The 19889-nt window shown below is 40.6% G+C and overlaps 1 protein-coding gene and 1 long non-coding RNA gene across 4 annotated transcripts in view; one reads left to right on the top strand and one right to left on the bottom strand.

Moving 5' to 3' along the window:
* Positions 1-7139: 7139 nt before the first annotated feature.
* LOC131300929 (uncharacterized) lies at positions 7140-9144 on the bottom strand. The gene is made up of 2 exons (XR_009191112.1): positions 8571-9144; positions 7140-7201 (listed from the first exon to the last, which is right to left on the bottom strand). It is a non-coding gene; the product is annotated as an uncharacterized LOC131300929 (long non-coding RNA).
* A 6457-nt stretch (positions 9145-15601) lies between these two features.
* LOC131300917 (receptor-like protein 9DC3) overlaps positions 15602-19889 on the top strand; it is a 42914-nt gene continuing 38626 nt past the window's right edge. Inside the window, exons 1-2 of one of the 3 annotated variants that reach the window (XM_058326947.1) lie at positions 15602-16733; positions 17231-17512. In XM_058326947.1, the coding sequence (XP_058182930.1) occupies positions 15776-16471 (696 nt within the window). In that variant the 5' untranslated portion in view covers positions 15602-15775 and the 3' untranslated portion in view covers positions 16472-16733; positions 17231-17512. Of the gene's footprint in view, positions 16852-16889; positions 16961-17230; positions 17513-19889 lie in introns of those variants that run through there. The other 2 variants (XM_058326966.1, XM_058326956.1) reach the window with 2 other exon arrangements.

Raw genomic sequence — 19889 nt, 5'->3', positions numbered from 1 at the left:
GGAAGGAGGAGAAGAGCTCACGTAGAGGAAACGAAGAGGAAACGAGAAAAGAGAACTAATCAAATCAAGGAGACAGATGGATTATAGAAAGAGAGAACCCAGGACTCGAGAATCGCTGCAGAGCCTCTCTCTCATCCTCTCTCTCTCTCTCTACCTAAATGCACTTAGTATAGAGGCACAGAGAATTTTGGTACAAATGATTTGTTTCTTAAAAATGGGGAACTTTGTCTCCCTTCTTTGCCGAAAATGAAATGGAAAAAAGGCTGGGTTTGCTCCGGCGCAGCACATGCACACACTAGGAAAATCACTTACCCGATACACACGCACACGATTGATTATAGAAATAAAATCGGCATGACGACATAAAAAAATTTCGCATTAAATGAACTACCAAGAAAAAAATAAATTTATTTATTTTTTGAAATTTTTATTTTATTTTAAAAATACTGGGTAAAGACAAAGAAAAATGATTGTGATAGCTAGTAATAGTCCAAAAGTTAATAAACGACATGGACAAGTCTCCTTTTTCTTTTTTGAACATCAACTTTAGTCTCCTTTTCCTTTTTTGAAGATCAACTTCAGTCTCCTCTTTCCTTTTTGAACATCAACTTTAGTTTGATCAGTTTTTCTAATAATTCCATACACAAATTCGACTTTTAAAGGGGGGTTTTATGGAACAAATTAAATTTTCGTGTCCTTAGGTCGAAGTGTTGTGAGGGAGATAGAGAGAGATGGAAGAAATGGATAACTGGGAGGTGCATGTGTAGGGATCCAAACCCCCGGTTGCACCCCCTTAGTCCTCCCCTGCCTAAGACACAATATTTTACTAGCACTTTTTATCATATAACCATAGTTATTAAAAACTTACGGTATGTGATACATATCGTCCAATTTGTATTGTCTTCTTCCGAAAAATTATACATATCACATCCTATATCCTTTTTGTGTAGGAATCCTACGATATTTTCACTTATCCTCCTTCGGTACGTATTCTAGAATTGCTTATCAAGAGAAACCGACTAAAATCCCCCTTGGACCTCTTGCTCTAAGGTATGGTGATAGGCTGGGAGGGATACATCTTAAGTGGGTCTGCCAATGCCAAAGTTGCCTCTGTTATTTCTGGTGGTGCATACTTGGAGATGGCCAAGAAGTCGTTCTGCTGCGTTGATGGAAGACTCAGTTCGTTGGGTCTATCTCTCCACTTTGTTCTAAATTATCACAGGAAGGGGTCCAATTTGAAACATCTACTGTTTAAACGCTCACGTTCAGCAACCATATATCTACCATCTTTGGAGAGAGAGAAATTATCGCATTTTCCAAACGTATAAGAGTTCTAGTGCTCATCTGGTTATGGAGGCGATCAAATCTAACATTCGGGGATTTGTTAGCTCTTGGAGAAGGATTTGAAGATCCGATGCGAATAGACTGCTATGTCTTGAATGGAATATTTCTCCTTGTGTTTTTGAAGCTTGTTATTTCTTTTTTCAGCTTTGTTGTTTAGGTTGTTGCGAAGTAGCATGATGACATTTCCAACAAATTTTGTCATAGTCATTGACACATACCCTACAAAAGACCACCACCATTGTATCTCACAGACCAAATCATCTTCAAATAGCACGGCCATGCCTCCGGATTCTGGTGATCATTTCGAGTAGACCTAACCTCTGAAATGACGCAGGGCTTAGAAACCGTTAGATGAGTTGTTTAGCGATGATGGAGACTACTGATTGAAAAAGTTGGGGTGAGAGTGGGGTAGACCAACCTCCAATACCCTCCAAAGTTGGGTAGACCAACCTCCTCATGTGCCTTTCTCGTGCTCCCAAGACCCTCCAAATTTACCCTCTAATGTTTTAATCTCTCCACCTCAGCGGTTTCCGTGAGCAAAGTGACAGATTGAGATGGTAGGGGTTGATTGAATAACAGAGTCGTAGTTCAAGAGTGTAATTGAAGTTAATTTATGGGAAAATTTCAAAACAACACCTGAACTTTGGACCCGATGTCCCATAAACACTTGAACTTCATTTTATTTCAATTAGACACCTGTACTTTACAAAACCCTCAAATTCAGGCACCTAGCCTCATTTTCCGTTCATTTTGTTACGGCATTTGCTGATGTGGCGACCTTCGCCGGTTAGGAAGCCCATGGGCACATGACCTGGGTTAATTAGGGAAAAGCACATTTGGTTCGGCATCTCTTATGGACAGTAATGGGGAGAGAGGGAGAGAAGGAGAGGAGGAGGGACGAAGACCACACCACCACCACCACCGCCGGAAGCGACTCAACCTCCACCTCCAGCGACCACCGAGAATGATAACTCGCCGTACATGCGCCAGTTCGAACGGCTCGTGATAACTCTGTGCTACTCCGATCAAGATGGGTCTTGCACCGATCTCTTCGTTTCTTTGTTCCTCCGAGCCGCACAAGACTTAAGGATCCGATCGATTTTACGGAACAAAACCTCAAAAGAATCAAAACCCACCTCTCAATTTCTCACACAATTGTATGTACGTATGTATGTGTATATGTTTCTCGCTTTAGATCTCTAAATCTCGTATTTTGCTACGTACTGATTCTCTCTTTATCCCAAAGTTACTTCTTGGATAAGTAATTTCTCACAATTTTGATGTGATTTGGTGGTTTTGGATTGGGTTTGTTGGGGTTTTGTTGTTAAACCCCAAACCATTTTCGAGTACATCGTCTCCGTTTAGGTGAAGGGAGGGCAAGGGGTGGGGGAAAATGAATATGTGCAACACACATGCTAAGTCATGTGCCTATGGGCCACTTAAGGGGAGCAGGTCACCATGTCAACGCATTCCGTTACAAAATTGACGAAATATGAGGCCAGGTGCCTCAATTTGGTGCTTTTGTAAAGCACAGGTGCCTGATTGAAATAAAGTGTAGTTCAAGTATTTATGAGACATTGAGTTCAAAATTCAGGTGTTATTTTGAAATTTTCCCAATAATAAATATTACAAGCAACTACGAAGTTGCCGAAATTCAAAAAATGTATAGATCGAACCAAAATAAAACATATTGTGGCCAGAGCCGAAAGAAAGATAATTGAAGCAAGAGCTTGCTGATTGGACCTTTTTCTTTTCTCGGTTTCTTCTTTTATAGACGTTGGGCGTGGGCGGCTATCACTCGTTCTCAGGATCATGCATGGTGCACAGCGTCCATAGTGCTTGAAATCATGAAACATTTTGTGCTACTATACTGGCCATGGTTTCATGGCGACAAACATAAACATAATTTTTGAACCCACGTTTTCACATTCTGGAAAGCAATTCACTGCAACCTTGGCAGGGAAAAATTTATGCTCTGCTCCCCTTTTGTTACCAAGTACCCGCATGGTGGCATGTTTTATTCGACGGTATTTTTGGGTACAAATTAATAGTGCATTAGTTTGTTGGCTTTTTTTGGGATATTTTGTCGTAGGATATATACAACTTTGTGTCTTTAACTTTGGTAAAAACTTTAACCACTGGTTTCGGGGAAAAATCGTACCGAACCGGTAACCGTGGTTTTGGTTATGGTTTAGATAAAATAAAAACCACCGCCGATTTTGGTTGGTGTTTTGGTTTTAATTTGGTATATGTTTCGGTTGTCTCAATAATCGAACTGCACCGTTGCCATCCCTATCGTCAGTACGTGTGTGACACAGTTGGACAAATAGTTTAATTGGGACCGGCTGGGCTAGCTTTATTGTATCCTGGTGGCAAATTCTTTGTTAAATCGGTGCACACCAAATTCAGTTGATAGGTTGATGCAAATGTCGTTTTAATGAAAGCATTTTTCAAACGTGCCTTCAAGCGACCATTTATTTCCTTTATTTTATTTATTTTTATCCACTTCCATCAAATATACAGAATCCAAGATACCATACACCCCATGCAAAGAGTGTATTGAAGCATTAATTTCCCAGTGCATAGAAATCATCAAACAAAAGTAGAGGAAATGTTGTGGTATGTATATATCTAGTAGAGGAAAATATCTGGCCTAACTTTTTCTTGAATTTTTTGCGCGGTATATTTTGTTGTTATCTCTTATTTTTTTACTTGATTTGGGTCAACCTTTACTTTACATAGTTCGTCTCGATCAGAGAAACTGGAAATGTTTGAAAACATGCACCAAGGTTGAAAAAAAGCACATATAAGAGGATGACAGCCTTTTTTTGTCATCTTATATATATGAACTTTTTCAATATTGGTATGCATTTTTATTTTTTTATTATAACTTCCTTCAAGATGAACAATGTGATGTAAAAAATTTATCTAAGTCTTGTAAAAGAACCTTGCTACTGACACAGCAAATTTGTGCACAAATCTTGCACAGATTGCATTGTGGGGCCCACTAAAGGTCTCATATAAATAATCCGATCCGTTAATTATGTTTAAAACATTTTCTCAAGGGCCTCCGTGAAAAATTAGTTCAATCCGATATCTATAAGTGTTCGATCTAATCATCTAACTTTTCATTCAGGTTTTTAGAGAATGAAAAGTTTGACGATTAGATCAAGTATTTATAGGTATCGGATTGAACTGATTTTTTGCGAGGGCCCTTGAAAAAATGTTTTAAACATAATGAACGGCTCGGATCACTTGTGTGGAACCCATAGTAGGCCCCACATAGCAATCTGTGCACAATCTGTGCACAGATTGGCTGTGTCCACAGACTATCTGCTTGTAAAATTTAAGAGAAAACAACCAAAAATACTGTGCCGAAATATCAATTTACAACTAGGCAAAGGGGCCCTAAATATGTATGATATAAAAGTTAAATTGGAAGTCTAAGTGGTCCACCCCAAGACCACGGTATGCATTTCTCTCCTTCCATTAAGGAAAAAAAAATATACTTGTTTATTGTCTGACTTTTGTGGCCTTTATTTACTGAGAATATAACTGCATGATATAGAAGTTCAATTGTAAGTACTCTAAGTCCACCCCAAACACCATGGTATGCATTTCTCTCTTTCCATCGGGGGGAAAATATACCTCTTTCTTGTTGGACTAATTTGTGGCCTTTATTTTCTTAGAATATATAGTTTCACAATCCATTTTCCTCAATGAAAAAGTGTAACATTTTCTACAATATTGCTTATTATGAGAATAATTTCATTGTATTTAATTGTATGTATCCTTAAAAAAATATGTTCTCCGAACACCTGGTGGACAAAAGTTGACTCGATTACCTGATTGTCAATAAAAAGAAGAGTTATCCAACAAGCAATATTTGATGGATGGAGTGCAATTTGTATTTGTCAGCTCTGCAAAATGCATTGCTATGTGCTGCATTAAATTTGGTAAGAAACTAAATTGAAACTTTTTTCTACATGTTAGTAGATAATACCAAGTTCTTTTAAAAATTTACCTACTAGAGACGGAGTACCACTATTGGTACCGACCATTTTTATCCCGAAATCGTACCGATCGGCTCGCCGGGTCCACTCCGGCCACCGGACGGCTGATCCGAGCCGTCCAAAAATTCTAAAAAAAACAAACGAGGGGGTTCTCGCGAAAATCAACGGCATCCGACACGTGTAAGGTACTCGATCTAAACACCCCATTTTCGTATATATGTGTACAATATCATTAGCGCTAGAGACGGAAGGAGTAATAAACATGGAATAGACATGAACAACCAATTAGACGTATCCTAAACGTGACATGGACAACCACCATACTTTGGATTGATGTGTTGGAAAAGTCCCTAAACCTAGAGGGATTATATATTGAGTTCTTGCGTTAATAATAACAAACTAGATGCCATTTTGTTTCCTAGTTTATCAATACAATAGTTATGGGTATGTAGTATTACCAATCAACACACATGTGACATACCACATGTAATTGCCTCAAGATCAAAATTATGATCCGAACCGTTAATCTTGTAAATTGTAAGGTTAAACTTTAGAATATATTTACTGTTCATTTTGCATGACAACTTAATTTCCATGTGTTTGAGCATCTATAAACATCAAATCACACTCATATTTGTAAACTGATATATTTTTGTGTGTTCTACTAGATAAATAGTTCAGATCATAGTTCTGGGCTCAAGATATGGTCAAAAATTTAGAGTTTGGAGGAATACAGAGGAATGTATTTTGGAGGGGAGCTGGTCCCTGATGGAAGTGATGAAAATATCTTTTTCGTGGCCAAAAATTTTCCTCGTATTGACTTGACTTGGACGTCTTAGTCAATGAGGAGTAATGCTAGAGTACTTCGTTATAAAGAGCAAAATATTAGTATTTTATTAATAATATTATTAAGAAACATGTTTTTTCGTCACAAATAATATGAGTGAGAAAAAATTATTTGTCGACTAAAAGTTGTCAAAGATTACCACCTAGTGACGAAATGTATTCCAAACGTCATTTTGAGCCTTTAATAAATTAATAGTATATAACATATACGTCATTATGGTAGAAAGTAGACAATATATCCATAAAGATGGGTTTTTTTTTTTTTTTTTTGTGACGAAAATTTGTCTTCTCTGCAGCTCCCTTCAAATCGAAATGCTTGCTTCATTTTCTGATTTTTGAACTCTAAGTTGAGTCATAAATGATTGGTGCGGAAGAGTAATTTCTAAGTTTTTTAAGTCAAGGCAACTTTGAAATACCAATTTCAAGGTATTTTTTGTTTAATTGTTTTTGAAAATGGAAAACCAGTTCAACTTGAGAAACACTTATTCAGATGTACTAGTTTAACACTGACTCACTTGTATACCAGTTTATATCAAAGGCACTCATCACTTTTCCACTCTCAATCCAAAAACCAAATGGAGAGGTTGATATGGCTCTTCCATTTTCTCTTCCTTTTCTTCCAGTATCAATCTGCTTCTTCATCCCCTCTCTCTTCATCTCCTTCGTCGAATCATTCGTGTTCTCACAATGAGAGATCTTCACTGCTGCAATTTAAGCAAATGTTTACGGTAAACAGTTCTGCTTCTTCCTCGTGTGATGAACTTGATTAATTCTCCTTCATATCCGAAGACACGGTCTTGGAACGAGACTACTGATTCCAATAGTTGCTTGTGGGACGGGGTCACGTGCGATGTGTCCACTGGTCACGTGACCGGGCTCAACCTCAGTTGTAGCAAACTCTATGGCACCATCCATCCGAATACCACTCTTTTCCAACTCTCACACCTCCAGCAACTCAATCTCGCCTTCAATCACTTCAACTTCTCCCCCTTTCCACCCTCTTTTAGCCGCTTCACGAGCTTATCTCATCTCAACCTATCCCTTTCCTTTCTCTCAGGCTCAATCCCATTGGAAATCGCCCACCTCTGCAAACTCGTTTCACTCGATCTTAGTTATTCCTATGCTGTTAGATTTGAAGCACACAATTTCAAAACCTTGCTCATGAACCTGACCTGACTGGAAAACCTGAAGCTTACCGGAGTAAACATTGTTGGAGAAATTGGCTGCTGCAAATTCTGAACTGTTGGCGAAACCTCCATAAATGCTGACAAATGCTTCGAGTCACGACTATGTCGCTTTCCTAAAGACAGTATTTGCCCCCACCAGATAGTATGTAAAAGGTTACAGCAAATCTGCCTTCAAGATAAATCAAAGCCCGAACTCGAAGTTCTTTCCGTTTGCGTTTGCACTAACGAAACGGACAAAATACCTGCTTGAACGAATATAAGAACCGAGAACCACTGTGTTCTATTTTCTGCAGCAAAACAGAACGCAGAATGAATGCTAGAAAATATAGAAAGAGATGTGGGAGAAATTCGGATTATATGTGTGTATCTGAGCACTGGATTTTGCTAAGTAGTGGTCTATTTATAGGCCACTACGCACCCATTGAGAATGGGTATGCATCCAATCTAATCTGACCGTTGGATCAGATCCTACGGTCTAGATCGATCAGTCACACCCAGTCACACCAAACTGGTGTGCTGTTTCACTCACACCCAATCGGATTTGATCCAATCCGTTGGATCGAGCCCATTCGCGGCCGACGGCTGCAATCGCAACTCCACGGACCAGCGCACCCGTACGCACGAGTCGCACCCTATTGGAACCACCCCGTGTGACTCACCTGCCACGCGTGTGACACGCGGCATCCACGTCAGCGCCACCTTACTGCCAACTCGCAATAAGAAAGGCGCCTAGCGCTAAGTGCAAAGTGCGCCGGCTGCACCACACTAGATCATTAGTTACTTACATTAGGAGTGTTTTCTAATATATACCACTCCAACATCTCTCAGCTAACCAATGTGGGACAAAGCTCACAAAGAGGAAAACAAGCATTCTAAGGAAACAAAGGAATTTTACAAAACCAAAATCGATGACTCTTTTATTTTGAAAATCTCTAACAAACATTTCTTCGGGTCTACTCGATTCCTTGCTGAATTTGTCTTCTTTGGAACCTCTCGACCTTTCTAGAACTGGACTCAACGGAAAACTACCGGATTCAATTGGCTATCTTGGGTTTTTAAATTACCTGGATCTCTCTTTCAACGAAGTCTCCAGGCCACTTCCCGAGTCGCTTCGAAACCTCACGAGGATTACTCTACTATGTTTATCAGAAAACGATTTGAATGACCAGGTCCCATCCACTCTCTCAAATCTTGAGCAACTCACCGAATTCAATATTGCTGGCAACAATCTCGACGGTACAATTCCCGAGTTCTTTTCTAAGCTTATAAAGTTGGAGTCCCTTGACTTGAGCAACAATAAACTGCATGGTCCCATTCTGCAGTCAATTGGCTATCTTGGGTTTTTAAAGTACCTAGATCTCTCTGTCAACGAACTTTCTGGGCCTCTTCCCGAGTCGCTTGGAAACCTCATGAGGATTATTGTATTACGTTTATTGGGAAACAATTTGAACGGTCAGGTCCCGTCTACGCTCTCAAATCTTGAGCAACTCATCGAATTCAGAGTTGAGGACAACAATCTCGATGGTACCATTCCCGAGTTCTTTTCTAAGCTTATAAAGTTGGAGATTTATCATTCTACCATAATAATTTAAACGGCCCATTTCCACGTTGGGTGGCCAACCTAACACAACTTGTTATTTTAGACATTTCGTTTAATCCACTTTTTGGGGGACCTATTCCTAATTACAGCATAGGTGGATTTCGAAACCTACAAGTCTTCTGGTTATCCAATTGCTCCCTCAACGGAACACTACCGTCGTGATTGTTTACTATTCCCTCATTGCTAAGGTTAGACCTTGGAGATAACCAGTTGACTGGACAAATTCCTGAATTCCGAAGTGATTCACAGTTGGAGTGGATTTACTTGAGCAACAATAAATTGCATGGTCCCATTCCGCAGTCAATCTTAGGTCTTGTGAACTTGCGTCAGCTCTACCTTTCATCGAATAATCTGAGTGGTGTCGTGGAGCTACAGAAATTCAGCACAAACCTTCAAACACTTAATCTTTCGAAAAATAATATCTCAGCTTTGAGCATTGGTAATGGTAGTAATGCCAATGCTACCTTGCCCAATCTTTTAGCGATTTTTTTGTCCTCTTGCAATATAACCGAGTTCCCGGCAGAATACTTAAAAAGCGCAGAGAACCTCCAAAACCTAGATCTATCCAACAACAAAATTCATGGAGAGATTCGGAAGTGGGTAGAGGGAAACGCTACCTGGCCCAATCTCTCTTCCGTGGATCTTTCCTATAACTATCTTCAAGGACCCCTCCTAGTTCCATCATCATCATTAGCCTACTTCCTAATCTCACACAATAAACTAACCGGAGAAATCCCTTCATCCATTAACAATTTGAGTTCCCTACAGATTCTTGTTCTGTCGAATAACAACTTAAGTGGTGTTATTGTTGCGGAAACTAAGGACCAAACCAGAACACAAACACACACACAAACACAGAGACAAAGATTTACGTGGTTCCCCAAAATCGGGTACGTCCACGGGGGGGCAGCCAGATTATATTTAGGAGGAGGAGGATTACAAATCACTCAAACTCACACTCACTCACAGACTGATACAAATGCATACATACACAGCTCTCAAACTCTCTCTGATTTTCCCACACCAAATACAAGTGCAGAAGGCTCAATTTATAGGCAAATGATAGAGCCCTATTCAAAAGCCATGCTTATGGCATTGATTTCAAACCATGCGTGAGATCTTCCAAGCCTGAGATCTTCTGCAAATGGGCAGATCTTTCCATTGTCAAGAAAGACTGCTAGTCTTTGACAAATGAGAATGAAGCCAAATCTCAACAATCTCCACCTTGGCGACAATTCTCCAAGGTCCGCTGCTGCCCCCAATGCGCCCTTAGGCGCTCTGAACCGGAGAGATGTTGATCAAGTCCAAACAATGATTGAACTTGATCCCAGTAACAACCTTCGTCAACATATCAGCTGGGTTGTCTGCAGTGGCAATCTTCTCAAGCAATATGTCCCCTTCTTCTAGAATTTCCCGAACAAAGTGAAAACGGACATCTATATGCTTTGTCCTGGTATGGTGCACCTGATTCTTTGCCAAATGAATGGCACTCTGACTGTCGCAGTAGACATTGATGTGCTCCTGTTTGGCACCCAAATCACCAATCAAACCCTGCAACCAGATGGCTTCTTTTATGGCCTCAGTCACCGCCATATATTCAGCCTCCGTAGTAGATAGTGCAACCGTGGACTGTAAAGTCGAACGCCAACTAACTGGTCCTCCTGCCATAGTGAAAACATAACCAGTAGTTGACTGCCTCTTATCCAGATCACCAGCGTAATCTGAATCTACATAACCAACTGCAAGCTGATCACCAAATTTCTGATCTCTCCCAAATTTTAGGCCAACATTAACTGTTCCCTGAATGTATCTGAGAATCCATTTCACGGCCTGCCAATGACCCTTTCCTGGATCATGCATATATCTGCTAACCATACTGACAGCGTGTGAAATATCAGGTCTGGTACATACCATCGCATACATCAAGGATCCCACAGCGTTGGCATACGGAACTTGGGCCATCTGCTTTCGTTCCGCATCAGTATGAGGTGACATCGAAGCGCTGAGCTTGAAATGCGGGGCTAACGGTGTACTAACGGGTTTAGCTTTGCCATCTATGCCAAACCGTTGAAGTACAGTCTTCAGATACTGAGTCTGCGATAAGCAAACTGTGCCCTGCTTCCTGTTGCGCTGAATTTCCATCCCAATGACCTTCTTTGCTTCTCCAAGGTCTTTCATTTCGAATTCTGAACTCAGTTGTGCCTTTAACCGAGAAATCTCCACCTTGCTCTTAGATGCAATTAGCATATCATCAACATATAAGAGCAAATAGATAAAGGAACCATCCCGAAGTTTATGAAAGTAAACACAATGGTCAAAACTGCTGCGAGTATACCTCTGCGTAGCCATAAACTGATCAAATCTCTTGTACCATTGTCGTGGCGACTGCTTCAGGCCATATAGTGACTTGCGAAGACGGCAAGCCCAATTTTCCTTTCCGGAGACCTTGAAACCATCTGGTTGTGACGTATAGATCTCTTCGTCCAAGTCGCCGTGCAAAAATGCAGTCTTAACATCGAGTTGCTGTAACTCGAGGTCGTACTGCGCAACCAAAGATAATAGAATGCGGATCGATGCATGCTTCACCACCGGAGAGAAGACCTCATTGTAGTCAATCCCTTCGCGCTGAGCATAACCCTTTGCCACCAATCTGGCCTTATGTCTAACACCACCCTTGACCGAACTGTCCTCTTTGTTGGCGTAGACCCATTTGCATCCTATTGCTTTATTCCCTTTGGGAAGTGGTACCAGCTCCCAAGTCTTATTCTTGTGAAGAGAACTCATCTCCTCATTCATAGCCTGCTTCCATTGAGAACTGTCAGAACCTGAAACGGCCTCCATATACGTATTCGGAACACCTATGATAACCGGAAGGGCGTATGCAACCATACCATCATATCGGGCAGGTTTTCGAATCTCCCTCCTCGGACGGCTAGTAGCAATAGACTGTGTTGGCGCTATAGCCTCGGGAACTGAAACATCATCAAACTCAGAACTCGAATCTGAAACATCACTATAGTGCTCCTGTGGTGGCGAAATGGTAGGAACTTGAACTACAGGAACCTCTAGCTCCACCTGCTCTGACTGCTCCACCTGATCTGAACACCCTGGAATGGTGTTAACCTTTCGAGAGTTGGTTTGAAGCATGGCCGACTCATCGAAAGTAACATCTTGGCTGGTAATAATCTTCTTAGACTCCGGGCCCCAGAGTCTATAGGCCTTTACACCTGGAGTAAAGCCAACAAATATAGCCTTCCTAGCTCGAGGATCCAGCTTAGATTCTGTGACATGAAAATAAGCAGGACAACCAAATACATGCAGCCGATCGTAATCAATCGAAGATTGACCAAAGTATACCTCCATGGGAGTCCGTCCGCCAAGTGCCTCTGACGGTAGCCTGTTGATCAACTGACAGGCATAGGCGACTGCCTCTCCCCAAAATACTTTACTCAAACCGGCGTTGGACAACATACACCGCACCTTAGTCACCAAAGTACGGTTCATCCTCTCTGCAACTCCATTTTGCTGTGGAGTCTTCACGGCGGTGAAATGTCGGACTATCCCCTCCTCCTGACAGATTTTGAGAAAGGGATCTGAAGTATACTCACCACCGTTGTCTGACCGAAGTACCTTGATTTTTCTGCCAGTCTGAGTCTCCACCCTCTGCTTCCAACGAAGGAAAGTGTCAAGGACCTCGTCCTTGCGTTGCATGGGATAAACCCATACTTTCCGTGAAAAATCATCAATAAACGTGACAAACCACCGTTTGCCACCAAAAGTTGCTGTCGTTGTGGGCCCCCAAACATCTGAATGAACATAATCCAGAATACCCTTCGTACGATGAACTGCGGTGCCAAATTTGACCCTGGTCTGTTTGCCCAGAACACAGTGCTCACAGAATCCAAACTTCCCTGTCTTGGCCCCCTTAAGGAGACCTTTCTTCACCAATCCTTGTAAAGCTTTCTCTCCGGCATGACCTAGGCGCATGTGCCAGAGTCGGGAAATGTCATCTGTAGCATCATCTGAGCTGCTGCTGGAGATGGCTACTCCTCCTGTAACTGTGCGCCCGTCGAGGAAGTATAAATTTCCTCTCCGAGTGCCTTTCAGGACCACTAATGCACCATGGGTTACTTTCAGAGTTCCACCTTCTAAAGTAATCTTGTAACCTTTTGCATCCAAGGTTCCAAGAGAAATCAAATTTTTCTTCAAATCCGGGACATACCGGACATCTGTCAAAAGCTTGGTTGTACCGTTGCGCAACTTGAGTCGGATTGTACCTATCCCCTGAGTTTTGCAGGCATTGTCGTTGCCCATCAAAACTACGCCACCGTCAATCTCCTGAAAGTTTGAGAACCAGTCCCGATGGGGACATATATGGTAAGTACATCCCGAGTCCAGAATCCATTCATCTGAATTTGTGTCTGATGAAACAATCAAGGCTGATGCCAAGTCGTCAACCTCTCCTCTTGCAACATTTGCTCGTTGTTGTTGTTGTTCCTTGATTTTGGGGCAATCCTTCTTCCAGTGCCCCGTTTCATGACAGTAAGCACACTTATCCTTTGTAATCTGCTTCCTGTCACCGGATTTCTGATTCCTTTCAGCTGATTTGCCTCTTAACCTGGACCTAGACTGTCTCCTCCCGGACTGTCTATTCCTCGATTCAGTCCTTCCCCTTACTGATAGTGCTGATGAAGAGGGATCCCGATGAACTTGTTGATCCTTCTTCCGTACCTCGTTATTAATCAAAGTAGAGCAAACGTCATTAAAACGAATTTCATCTTTTCCATACAGTAAGGTAGTAACCAAGTGGTCATATGTATCAGGCAAAGAATTTATCAACAAAAGTGCCTTATCCTGATCGTCAATTTTAACATCAAGGTTTTGCAAATCGGCCAAAATTTTATTGAAACTATTTAGATGTTCGTTCATTGACGCACCTTGTTGATACTGAAAACGATACAGTCTCTTCTTCAGGTAGAGTCTGTTCTCTATGCTCTTCGTCATGTACTTGCTCTCTAATTTCTGCCACAACTCCTTGGCTGAATTGTCCCTCATGACGGAATACTTGATGTCTTTGGACAAACAAAGACGAATCGTGCCACAAGCTTGCCGATTAAGCTTGTCCCAATCAGAGGTGGACATATCCTCAGGACGATCCTCCAAAGTGAATTCCAAATCTTGTTGATTTAGAATATCCAAAACTTCGCATTGCCACATGCCGAAGTTAATTGTGCCATCGAACTTATCCACTTCGAATTTGGCATTCGAAACCGAGCTCCTCCTCATGTAGGAACTGACCGAGGGCTCGTCTGAAGTCTTCTTATCTGATGATTTGTCCATAGGTGTTGAAGAAACAACACTAGGGCTCTCCTCGTCGATGCTGGACATCCAACGAAGTCAAAAGCGAGAGTTTTACCGCTGAAAATACTCCCAACAGATTTTTCGAAACGGAATCTCGAAAAACGGGGCACGGGGTTGGATCTGGAACGTCGAGATAGTCAAAATCGACTACTCACGGGCGCAAAACGGAGTTCGGACGGCTCCGAAATCACAGAAAACAAATTTTAGGAAAATTTTGCTGACTGGATGATTGACTGGACCACTTTTGCTGAGGTGTCGAACACGTGGCACCCACCTGGCGCTGACGTGGAATGACACGCGGACTGCTGACGTGGTTGATGACTCAGCACATATGGGTCCCGTTTGGTGATGTGGCAGATGACGTGCCTGATGACTGGGCGCTTGCGTGGCGTGCTGACTCGGCGTTGCCTTCTGGCCTTCTGAAGCTTCTGGATCGATGATGTCAAGCTGACATCAGCGTCTCTAGGTGAGCCAGTAGCACTGGATAATTTCCCCTGGCTTTGACTAGTCAAAAAAACAGCACCTGATTTTTCCTCCTTACAGATATTAAAGTAAAAAAAAACTCTGTTTTCTGAAAAGAAAAAAAAAAACAGATCTGGCGAGCAGCAGCTTCTTTCACGCTCAACCGTCGAACGGAGCGTGTAGCTTCTGTGGTGCTCGGTTTACGACGGGCCTTAGTGCGTTGGAATCGTCTCGAAGAGACGCACGAGACTCAGTGATCAAACTGAGTTTTTGATCAGAATTCCGAGACTGTAATTTTCTGGACAGAAACGGAAAAACAGAGCAGAACCAGAGGGTGTTCGTGTTCTTGGTAACCAAATGCTTTGATACCAATTGTTGCGGAAACTAAGGACCAAACCAGAACACAAACACACACACAAACACAGAGACAAAGATTTACGTGGTTCCCCAAAATCGGGTACGTCCACGGGGGGCAGCCAGATTATATTTAGGAGGAGGAGGATTACAAATCACTCAAACTCACACTCACTCACAGACTGATACAAATGCATACATACACAGCTCTCAAACTCTCTCTGATTTTCCCACACCAAATACAAGTGCAGAAGGCTCAATTTATAGGCAAATGATAGAGCCCTGTTCAAAAGCCATGCTTATGGCATTGATTTCAAACCATGCGTGAGATCTTCCAAGCCTGAGATCTTCTGCAAATGGGCAGATCTTTCCATTGTCAAGAAAGACTGCTAGTCTTTGACAAATGAGAATGAAGCCAAATCTCAACAGTTATTCCACACTGTTTGGGAAATGTCAGCAATGATCTCGACGTGTTAGATCTATGATGGAATGGCTTCCATGTGGCTATCCCAACAACATTTGCAAATGGAAGTAATTTGAGGAGTCTCAATTTAAATGAAAATCATTTGGAAGGACCAGTGCCTCAATATTTGGCCAATTACAAAAGCATGGATGTTCTAGATCTTGGAAACAACGATCTATATGGTGCATTCCCTCACTGGCTCGAGTCTCTTTCAGAGTTGCAAGTGCTTGTCTTGAAATCAAACAGATTTCATGGGCCTATAGGCACTTCTGGAACTAAAGCTCCTTTCCCTAAGCTTCGAATTTTCGACATTTCTCAAAATAACTTTACTGGGCTTCTACCGGAACGATATTTCCTCAATTTTAAAGCCATGATGAATTTGTATAAAACGATTAGCTCACTGCAATACATGGAAGACAACTCCGGTAATCGATATTCTGTAGAGTTGGTCCTGAAGGGGTCAACTGAACTTATATATATCCTCACCGTCTTCACAACAATTGACTTCTCGTACAACAATTTCAAAGGAGAGATTCCAAATGGCATTGGAAAGCTACAAGGACTTCGGTTTCCGAATCTATCTCAAAATAGTCTTTCCGGTCATCTTCCATCATTGTTAGAAAACATTACAATGTTGGAATCGTTAGACCTCTCTTCAAACCAGCTCACCGGGGAGATTCCAAGGGAACTCACAAGTCTGACATTTCTTGCGGTCTTAAACCTTTCGGAAAATCATCTAGTTGGTTTCATACCTCAAGGAAAACAGTTTAATACATTTGAGAATAACTCTTATGTTGGGAATTTGGGATTGTGTGAATTACCGTTGTCAAAGAAATGTTGAGATAGTAAGGGACAACCACATACACCACAACTGATATCCCAAGATGATGACGACGACAATTTGAGTGGATTTACTTGGAGGATCGTGCTGATGGGGTATGGATTCGGATTGATAATAGGAGTGACCATGGGATTTGTTATGTTCTTGACTGGAAGACCTAGATGGTTTACGAGAATAGTTGGAGGAGAACCACGCCGGAAGGTGGTAAGAGTAAGCCAGATCGGTTGGAGGAGAAGTCATCGAAGTTAGATGCAGTTTTCTGGTAAGTGCTTTGATGTTATGATGATTGTTTTACTAGACTACAACGTAGATATATTGCTTTTCAAGTGTTTGGCCGTAATCCCGTTGCTAAGTTATTGTTATTACAATATATTGGATGGGTTCGATCAAATCGTTAACTTGCTAGTTACAGGAATAGGTTCACAGCAAACAACTGAGTTTTCGTTACTCAAAATAATGACTATATATCTCATCTCAAATCCGAACATTTTTTTTCCCCACGTAAATCCGAACATTGAGTATTAATGCAAAAAGTGACATATTTTACGTTGATAGGAAACCAAACATATTTGTTTCTTGCTAGATTATTGAATGACTCAACGCATAATAAGTTGGATGTTCTTGGTGTTAAGGGTATGGATTTGTTTCACATATTTTTGGCAGAATTGAGATATGTGACCAAACGAACCATTCCAAACCAACACTACTGATTCTGATCTAATGGTGTTTATTGTTTTTTCTTTTTCTGAAATGTTTCAGGAACAATAAGTGGGATGGCTACAACGAGAACTTCAATAATGTCTCTCGCCCCATAGAACACATGTTTCAACTCTTTTATGGCCAACTCTAGTGAGGTTGTTTTCTCTACCCTGTTCTGGCCCAATTGTAATTCAACTTTTGGGATTGTGTCTCTGTCATTTTTGTTGAAAAAAATAAATAGTACATGTAATTTAGGATCTGAACAAATTTGAACCTTAATAAATTTCGACTTTGGAAAATGATAGAATGAAATAACGCCAATAGAATTTTCAGTAATCCTACAGAACAATTGAGTCAGTGGTCCATGCCAGGTGACCTTGCTTGCCGTCTTCCTGCTCCACCCGGAAAATGCTATAGGCACCGACCGTCATGCAGGGTTCACTCCGGGTTTTGCATGGATGATCCGAGCCGTTCATTAATTTTTTAAAATAATGTTTTGAGTGGCCTAGCAAAAAATTAGCTCAATCCGATATGCGAAAAATCCGCTTAATTCGATATGTGTAGGTGTACTAGATATAATATGAATGAAAAAAATTAATAGAGCACCTACACATATCGAATTGAACTGATTTTTCGTGGAGCCTTTTGCAAAACTATTTAAAATTATCGAACAACTCGAATCATCTTTGGTTGGCGCCCATAGAAGGGTTCGGCTCCACTCATGGCCATAGACTTGTATCTGAAATTATTATCAATATTCTGCAAACAATTAGGCATATTAAATGCAACCATGCATCTATTTCTTTCAAATTAATTGATAGTAGTTCAATTGGCATCAATTAACCGGTAAAGTCCGCAATGGTTCAGAAGATGTTCAAAATGACTTGTATCGAAGTCATTTCCAATAAAAAAAAATTTGTGTCCAAAAACCTAATTCAGTAATTCATTACTTGACTCGGGTCAATTATGGTTGTTCACAGCTGCCTGGTTGAATCCAATTTCCAACAAAGCCAAACAGTTCTGGGAAAAAAAATTCACAAAACAGAGACGTCCAAAGAACAAGAAAAAAATTCACAAAACAGAGACATCCAAAAAGCTTGTTCATGTGGATGATGCATACAGTGTCCACAACTTTTTGACTTATGAGGAAGAGACTAGAAGACAGTAATTATTCATTTTTTCGGGAGCAAGCAACGTGGCACTTCGTACGATTTAAGAATCACATGTTTTATGCGGGGTTCATACACTTAATCGTTGACTCCATAAAAGTGTGTGGTTGTGGAGCACCAAGTGACGGTGCTCCTGGACTACTGACTAACTTTAACCTAGAAAACCATCATTTTCAAATTTCTTGATTTCTGAACCAGCAATGGTAATGCAACATGAATTACTTTTTGTTACGAATGATGAATTGTATTTGCCAGAAGAAAATTAAATTGTATCAGAGCATAATCGTCCACTTCTCTAATAACAAACTAACGAATTATCTGTGCCTTTGGCTCTCCAAAAAATTAATTCAAACAACGTCAAATAACACAGATGATATATATATGTATCATGTTGCATAATACAGCCACTAATTTAGACTATGTTGATCCATGGAAAATACAATTGGGAAATTTGAGAAAAGAAGTTGGAAGGGACACAGTTACACGGCTCTTAAAAGGAGCGTATAAATTGATATTTTACCACAAAAAATTATAATCCAACACCATAAAATTCGAGTTAGACCACAAAAGTAATAAGTTTTGTGCCATTTTTTTGAGCTGCGTCATTTTTTTCAACCACAAAATTTGTAAGTTGGACCACTAAAAACTCATAAATTGGAATACAAAAATTGAAAAATGGACCAAAAAAATTTGTAAGACCATAAAAGTTCAGATAAATTCATATGTCGAACCACTAAACTTCATATATTGAAGCACCAAAAGAATTCATATGTCGGGCGACAAATATTTATATCATGTTGGAACATTTCCAAAAATATTTAATGAATATTAAATGTTGTTGTTGGTGAATAGGTTTAAACAAAAAGCTGTGTCTATTCAATCCAAATGAGCAAATAGTACCAAATCAAATGGCGCGACTCTTAGGGTCAAGTGAATAAAGACGACTAGTGGAATAGACATAACACAATCAATCAGTCTCTCTCACTATAACTTTTTCCCTTATTCTCATTCTTGCCAGCTTGAAAAGTCCGAAGGTGTTCTGGTTCTTCATTATGGGTGCATAATACAGTTGGACAAATAGTCAATTGGGACTGGGCTTCATTGTATTAATTCTGGAGGCAAATTCGCTGTTAACTCGATGCATTTACACCAAATTCAGTTGAATAGGTTGGAGCAAATATCGTTTTAAGGGAAGCTCTGACGTGCCTTGAAGCTACCATTTATTTCCTCTATTTTTATCCACTTCCATCAAATATACAGAATTTGCACCAAGATACCATACATCCCATACAATGAGTATATTGAAGCATTTTCCAGTGCATAGAAATCATCAAAAAAACCAAGTAGGGGAAATATTGGGTATGAGGTTAAGTGTATATATCGAATAGAGGAAGTATATGGCCTAATTTTTTCCTGACATTTTAAACTTTTTGGTTGTTTTCTTATAATCGGAAAAAGTTATAATCGAGAAAGGCTGTCAACCTATGGATTTTTGTACTTTTTTAATTATTCTCTTCGAGGTGAACGATCATTTGATGTAAAGATTGACC

This window comes from Rhododendron vialii, chromosome 1a (genome assembly GCF_030253575.1).
Source record: "Rhododendron vialii isolate Sample 1 chromosome 1a, ASM3025357v1".
Lineage (NCBI taxonomy): Eukaryota > Viridiplantae > Streptophyta > Magnoliopsida > Ericales > Ericaceae > Rhododendron > Rhododendron vialii.
The sequence above is the reverse complement of the archived record's forward strand: the minus strand, read 5'-3'. Positions and strand labels throughout refer to the sequence as shown.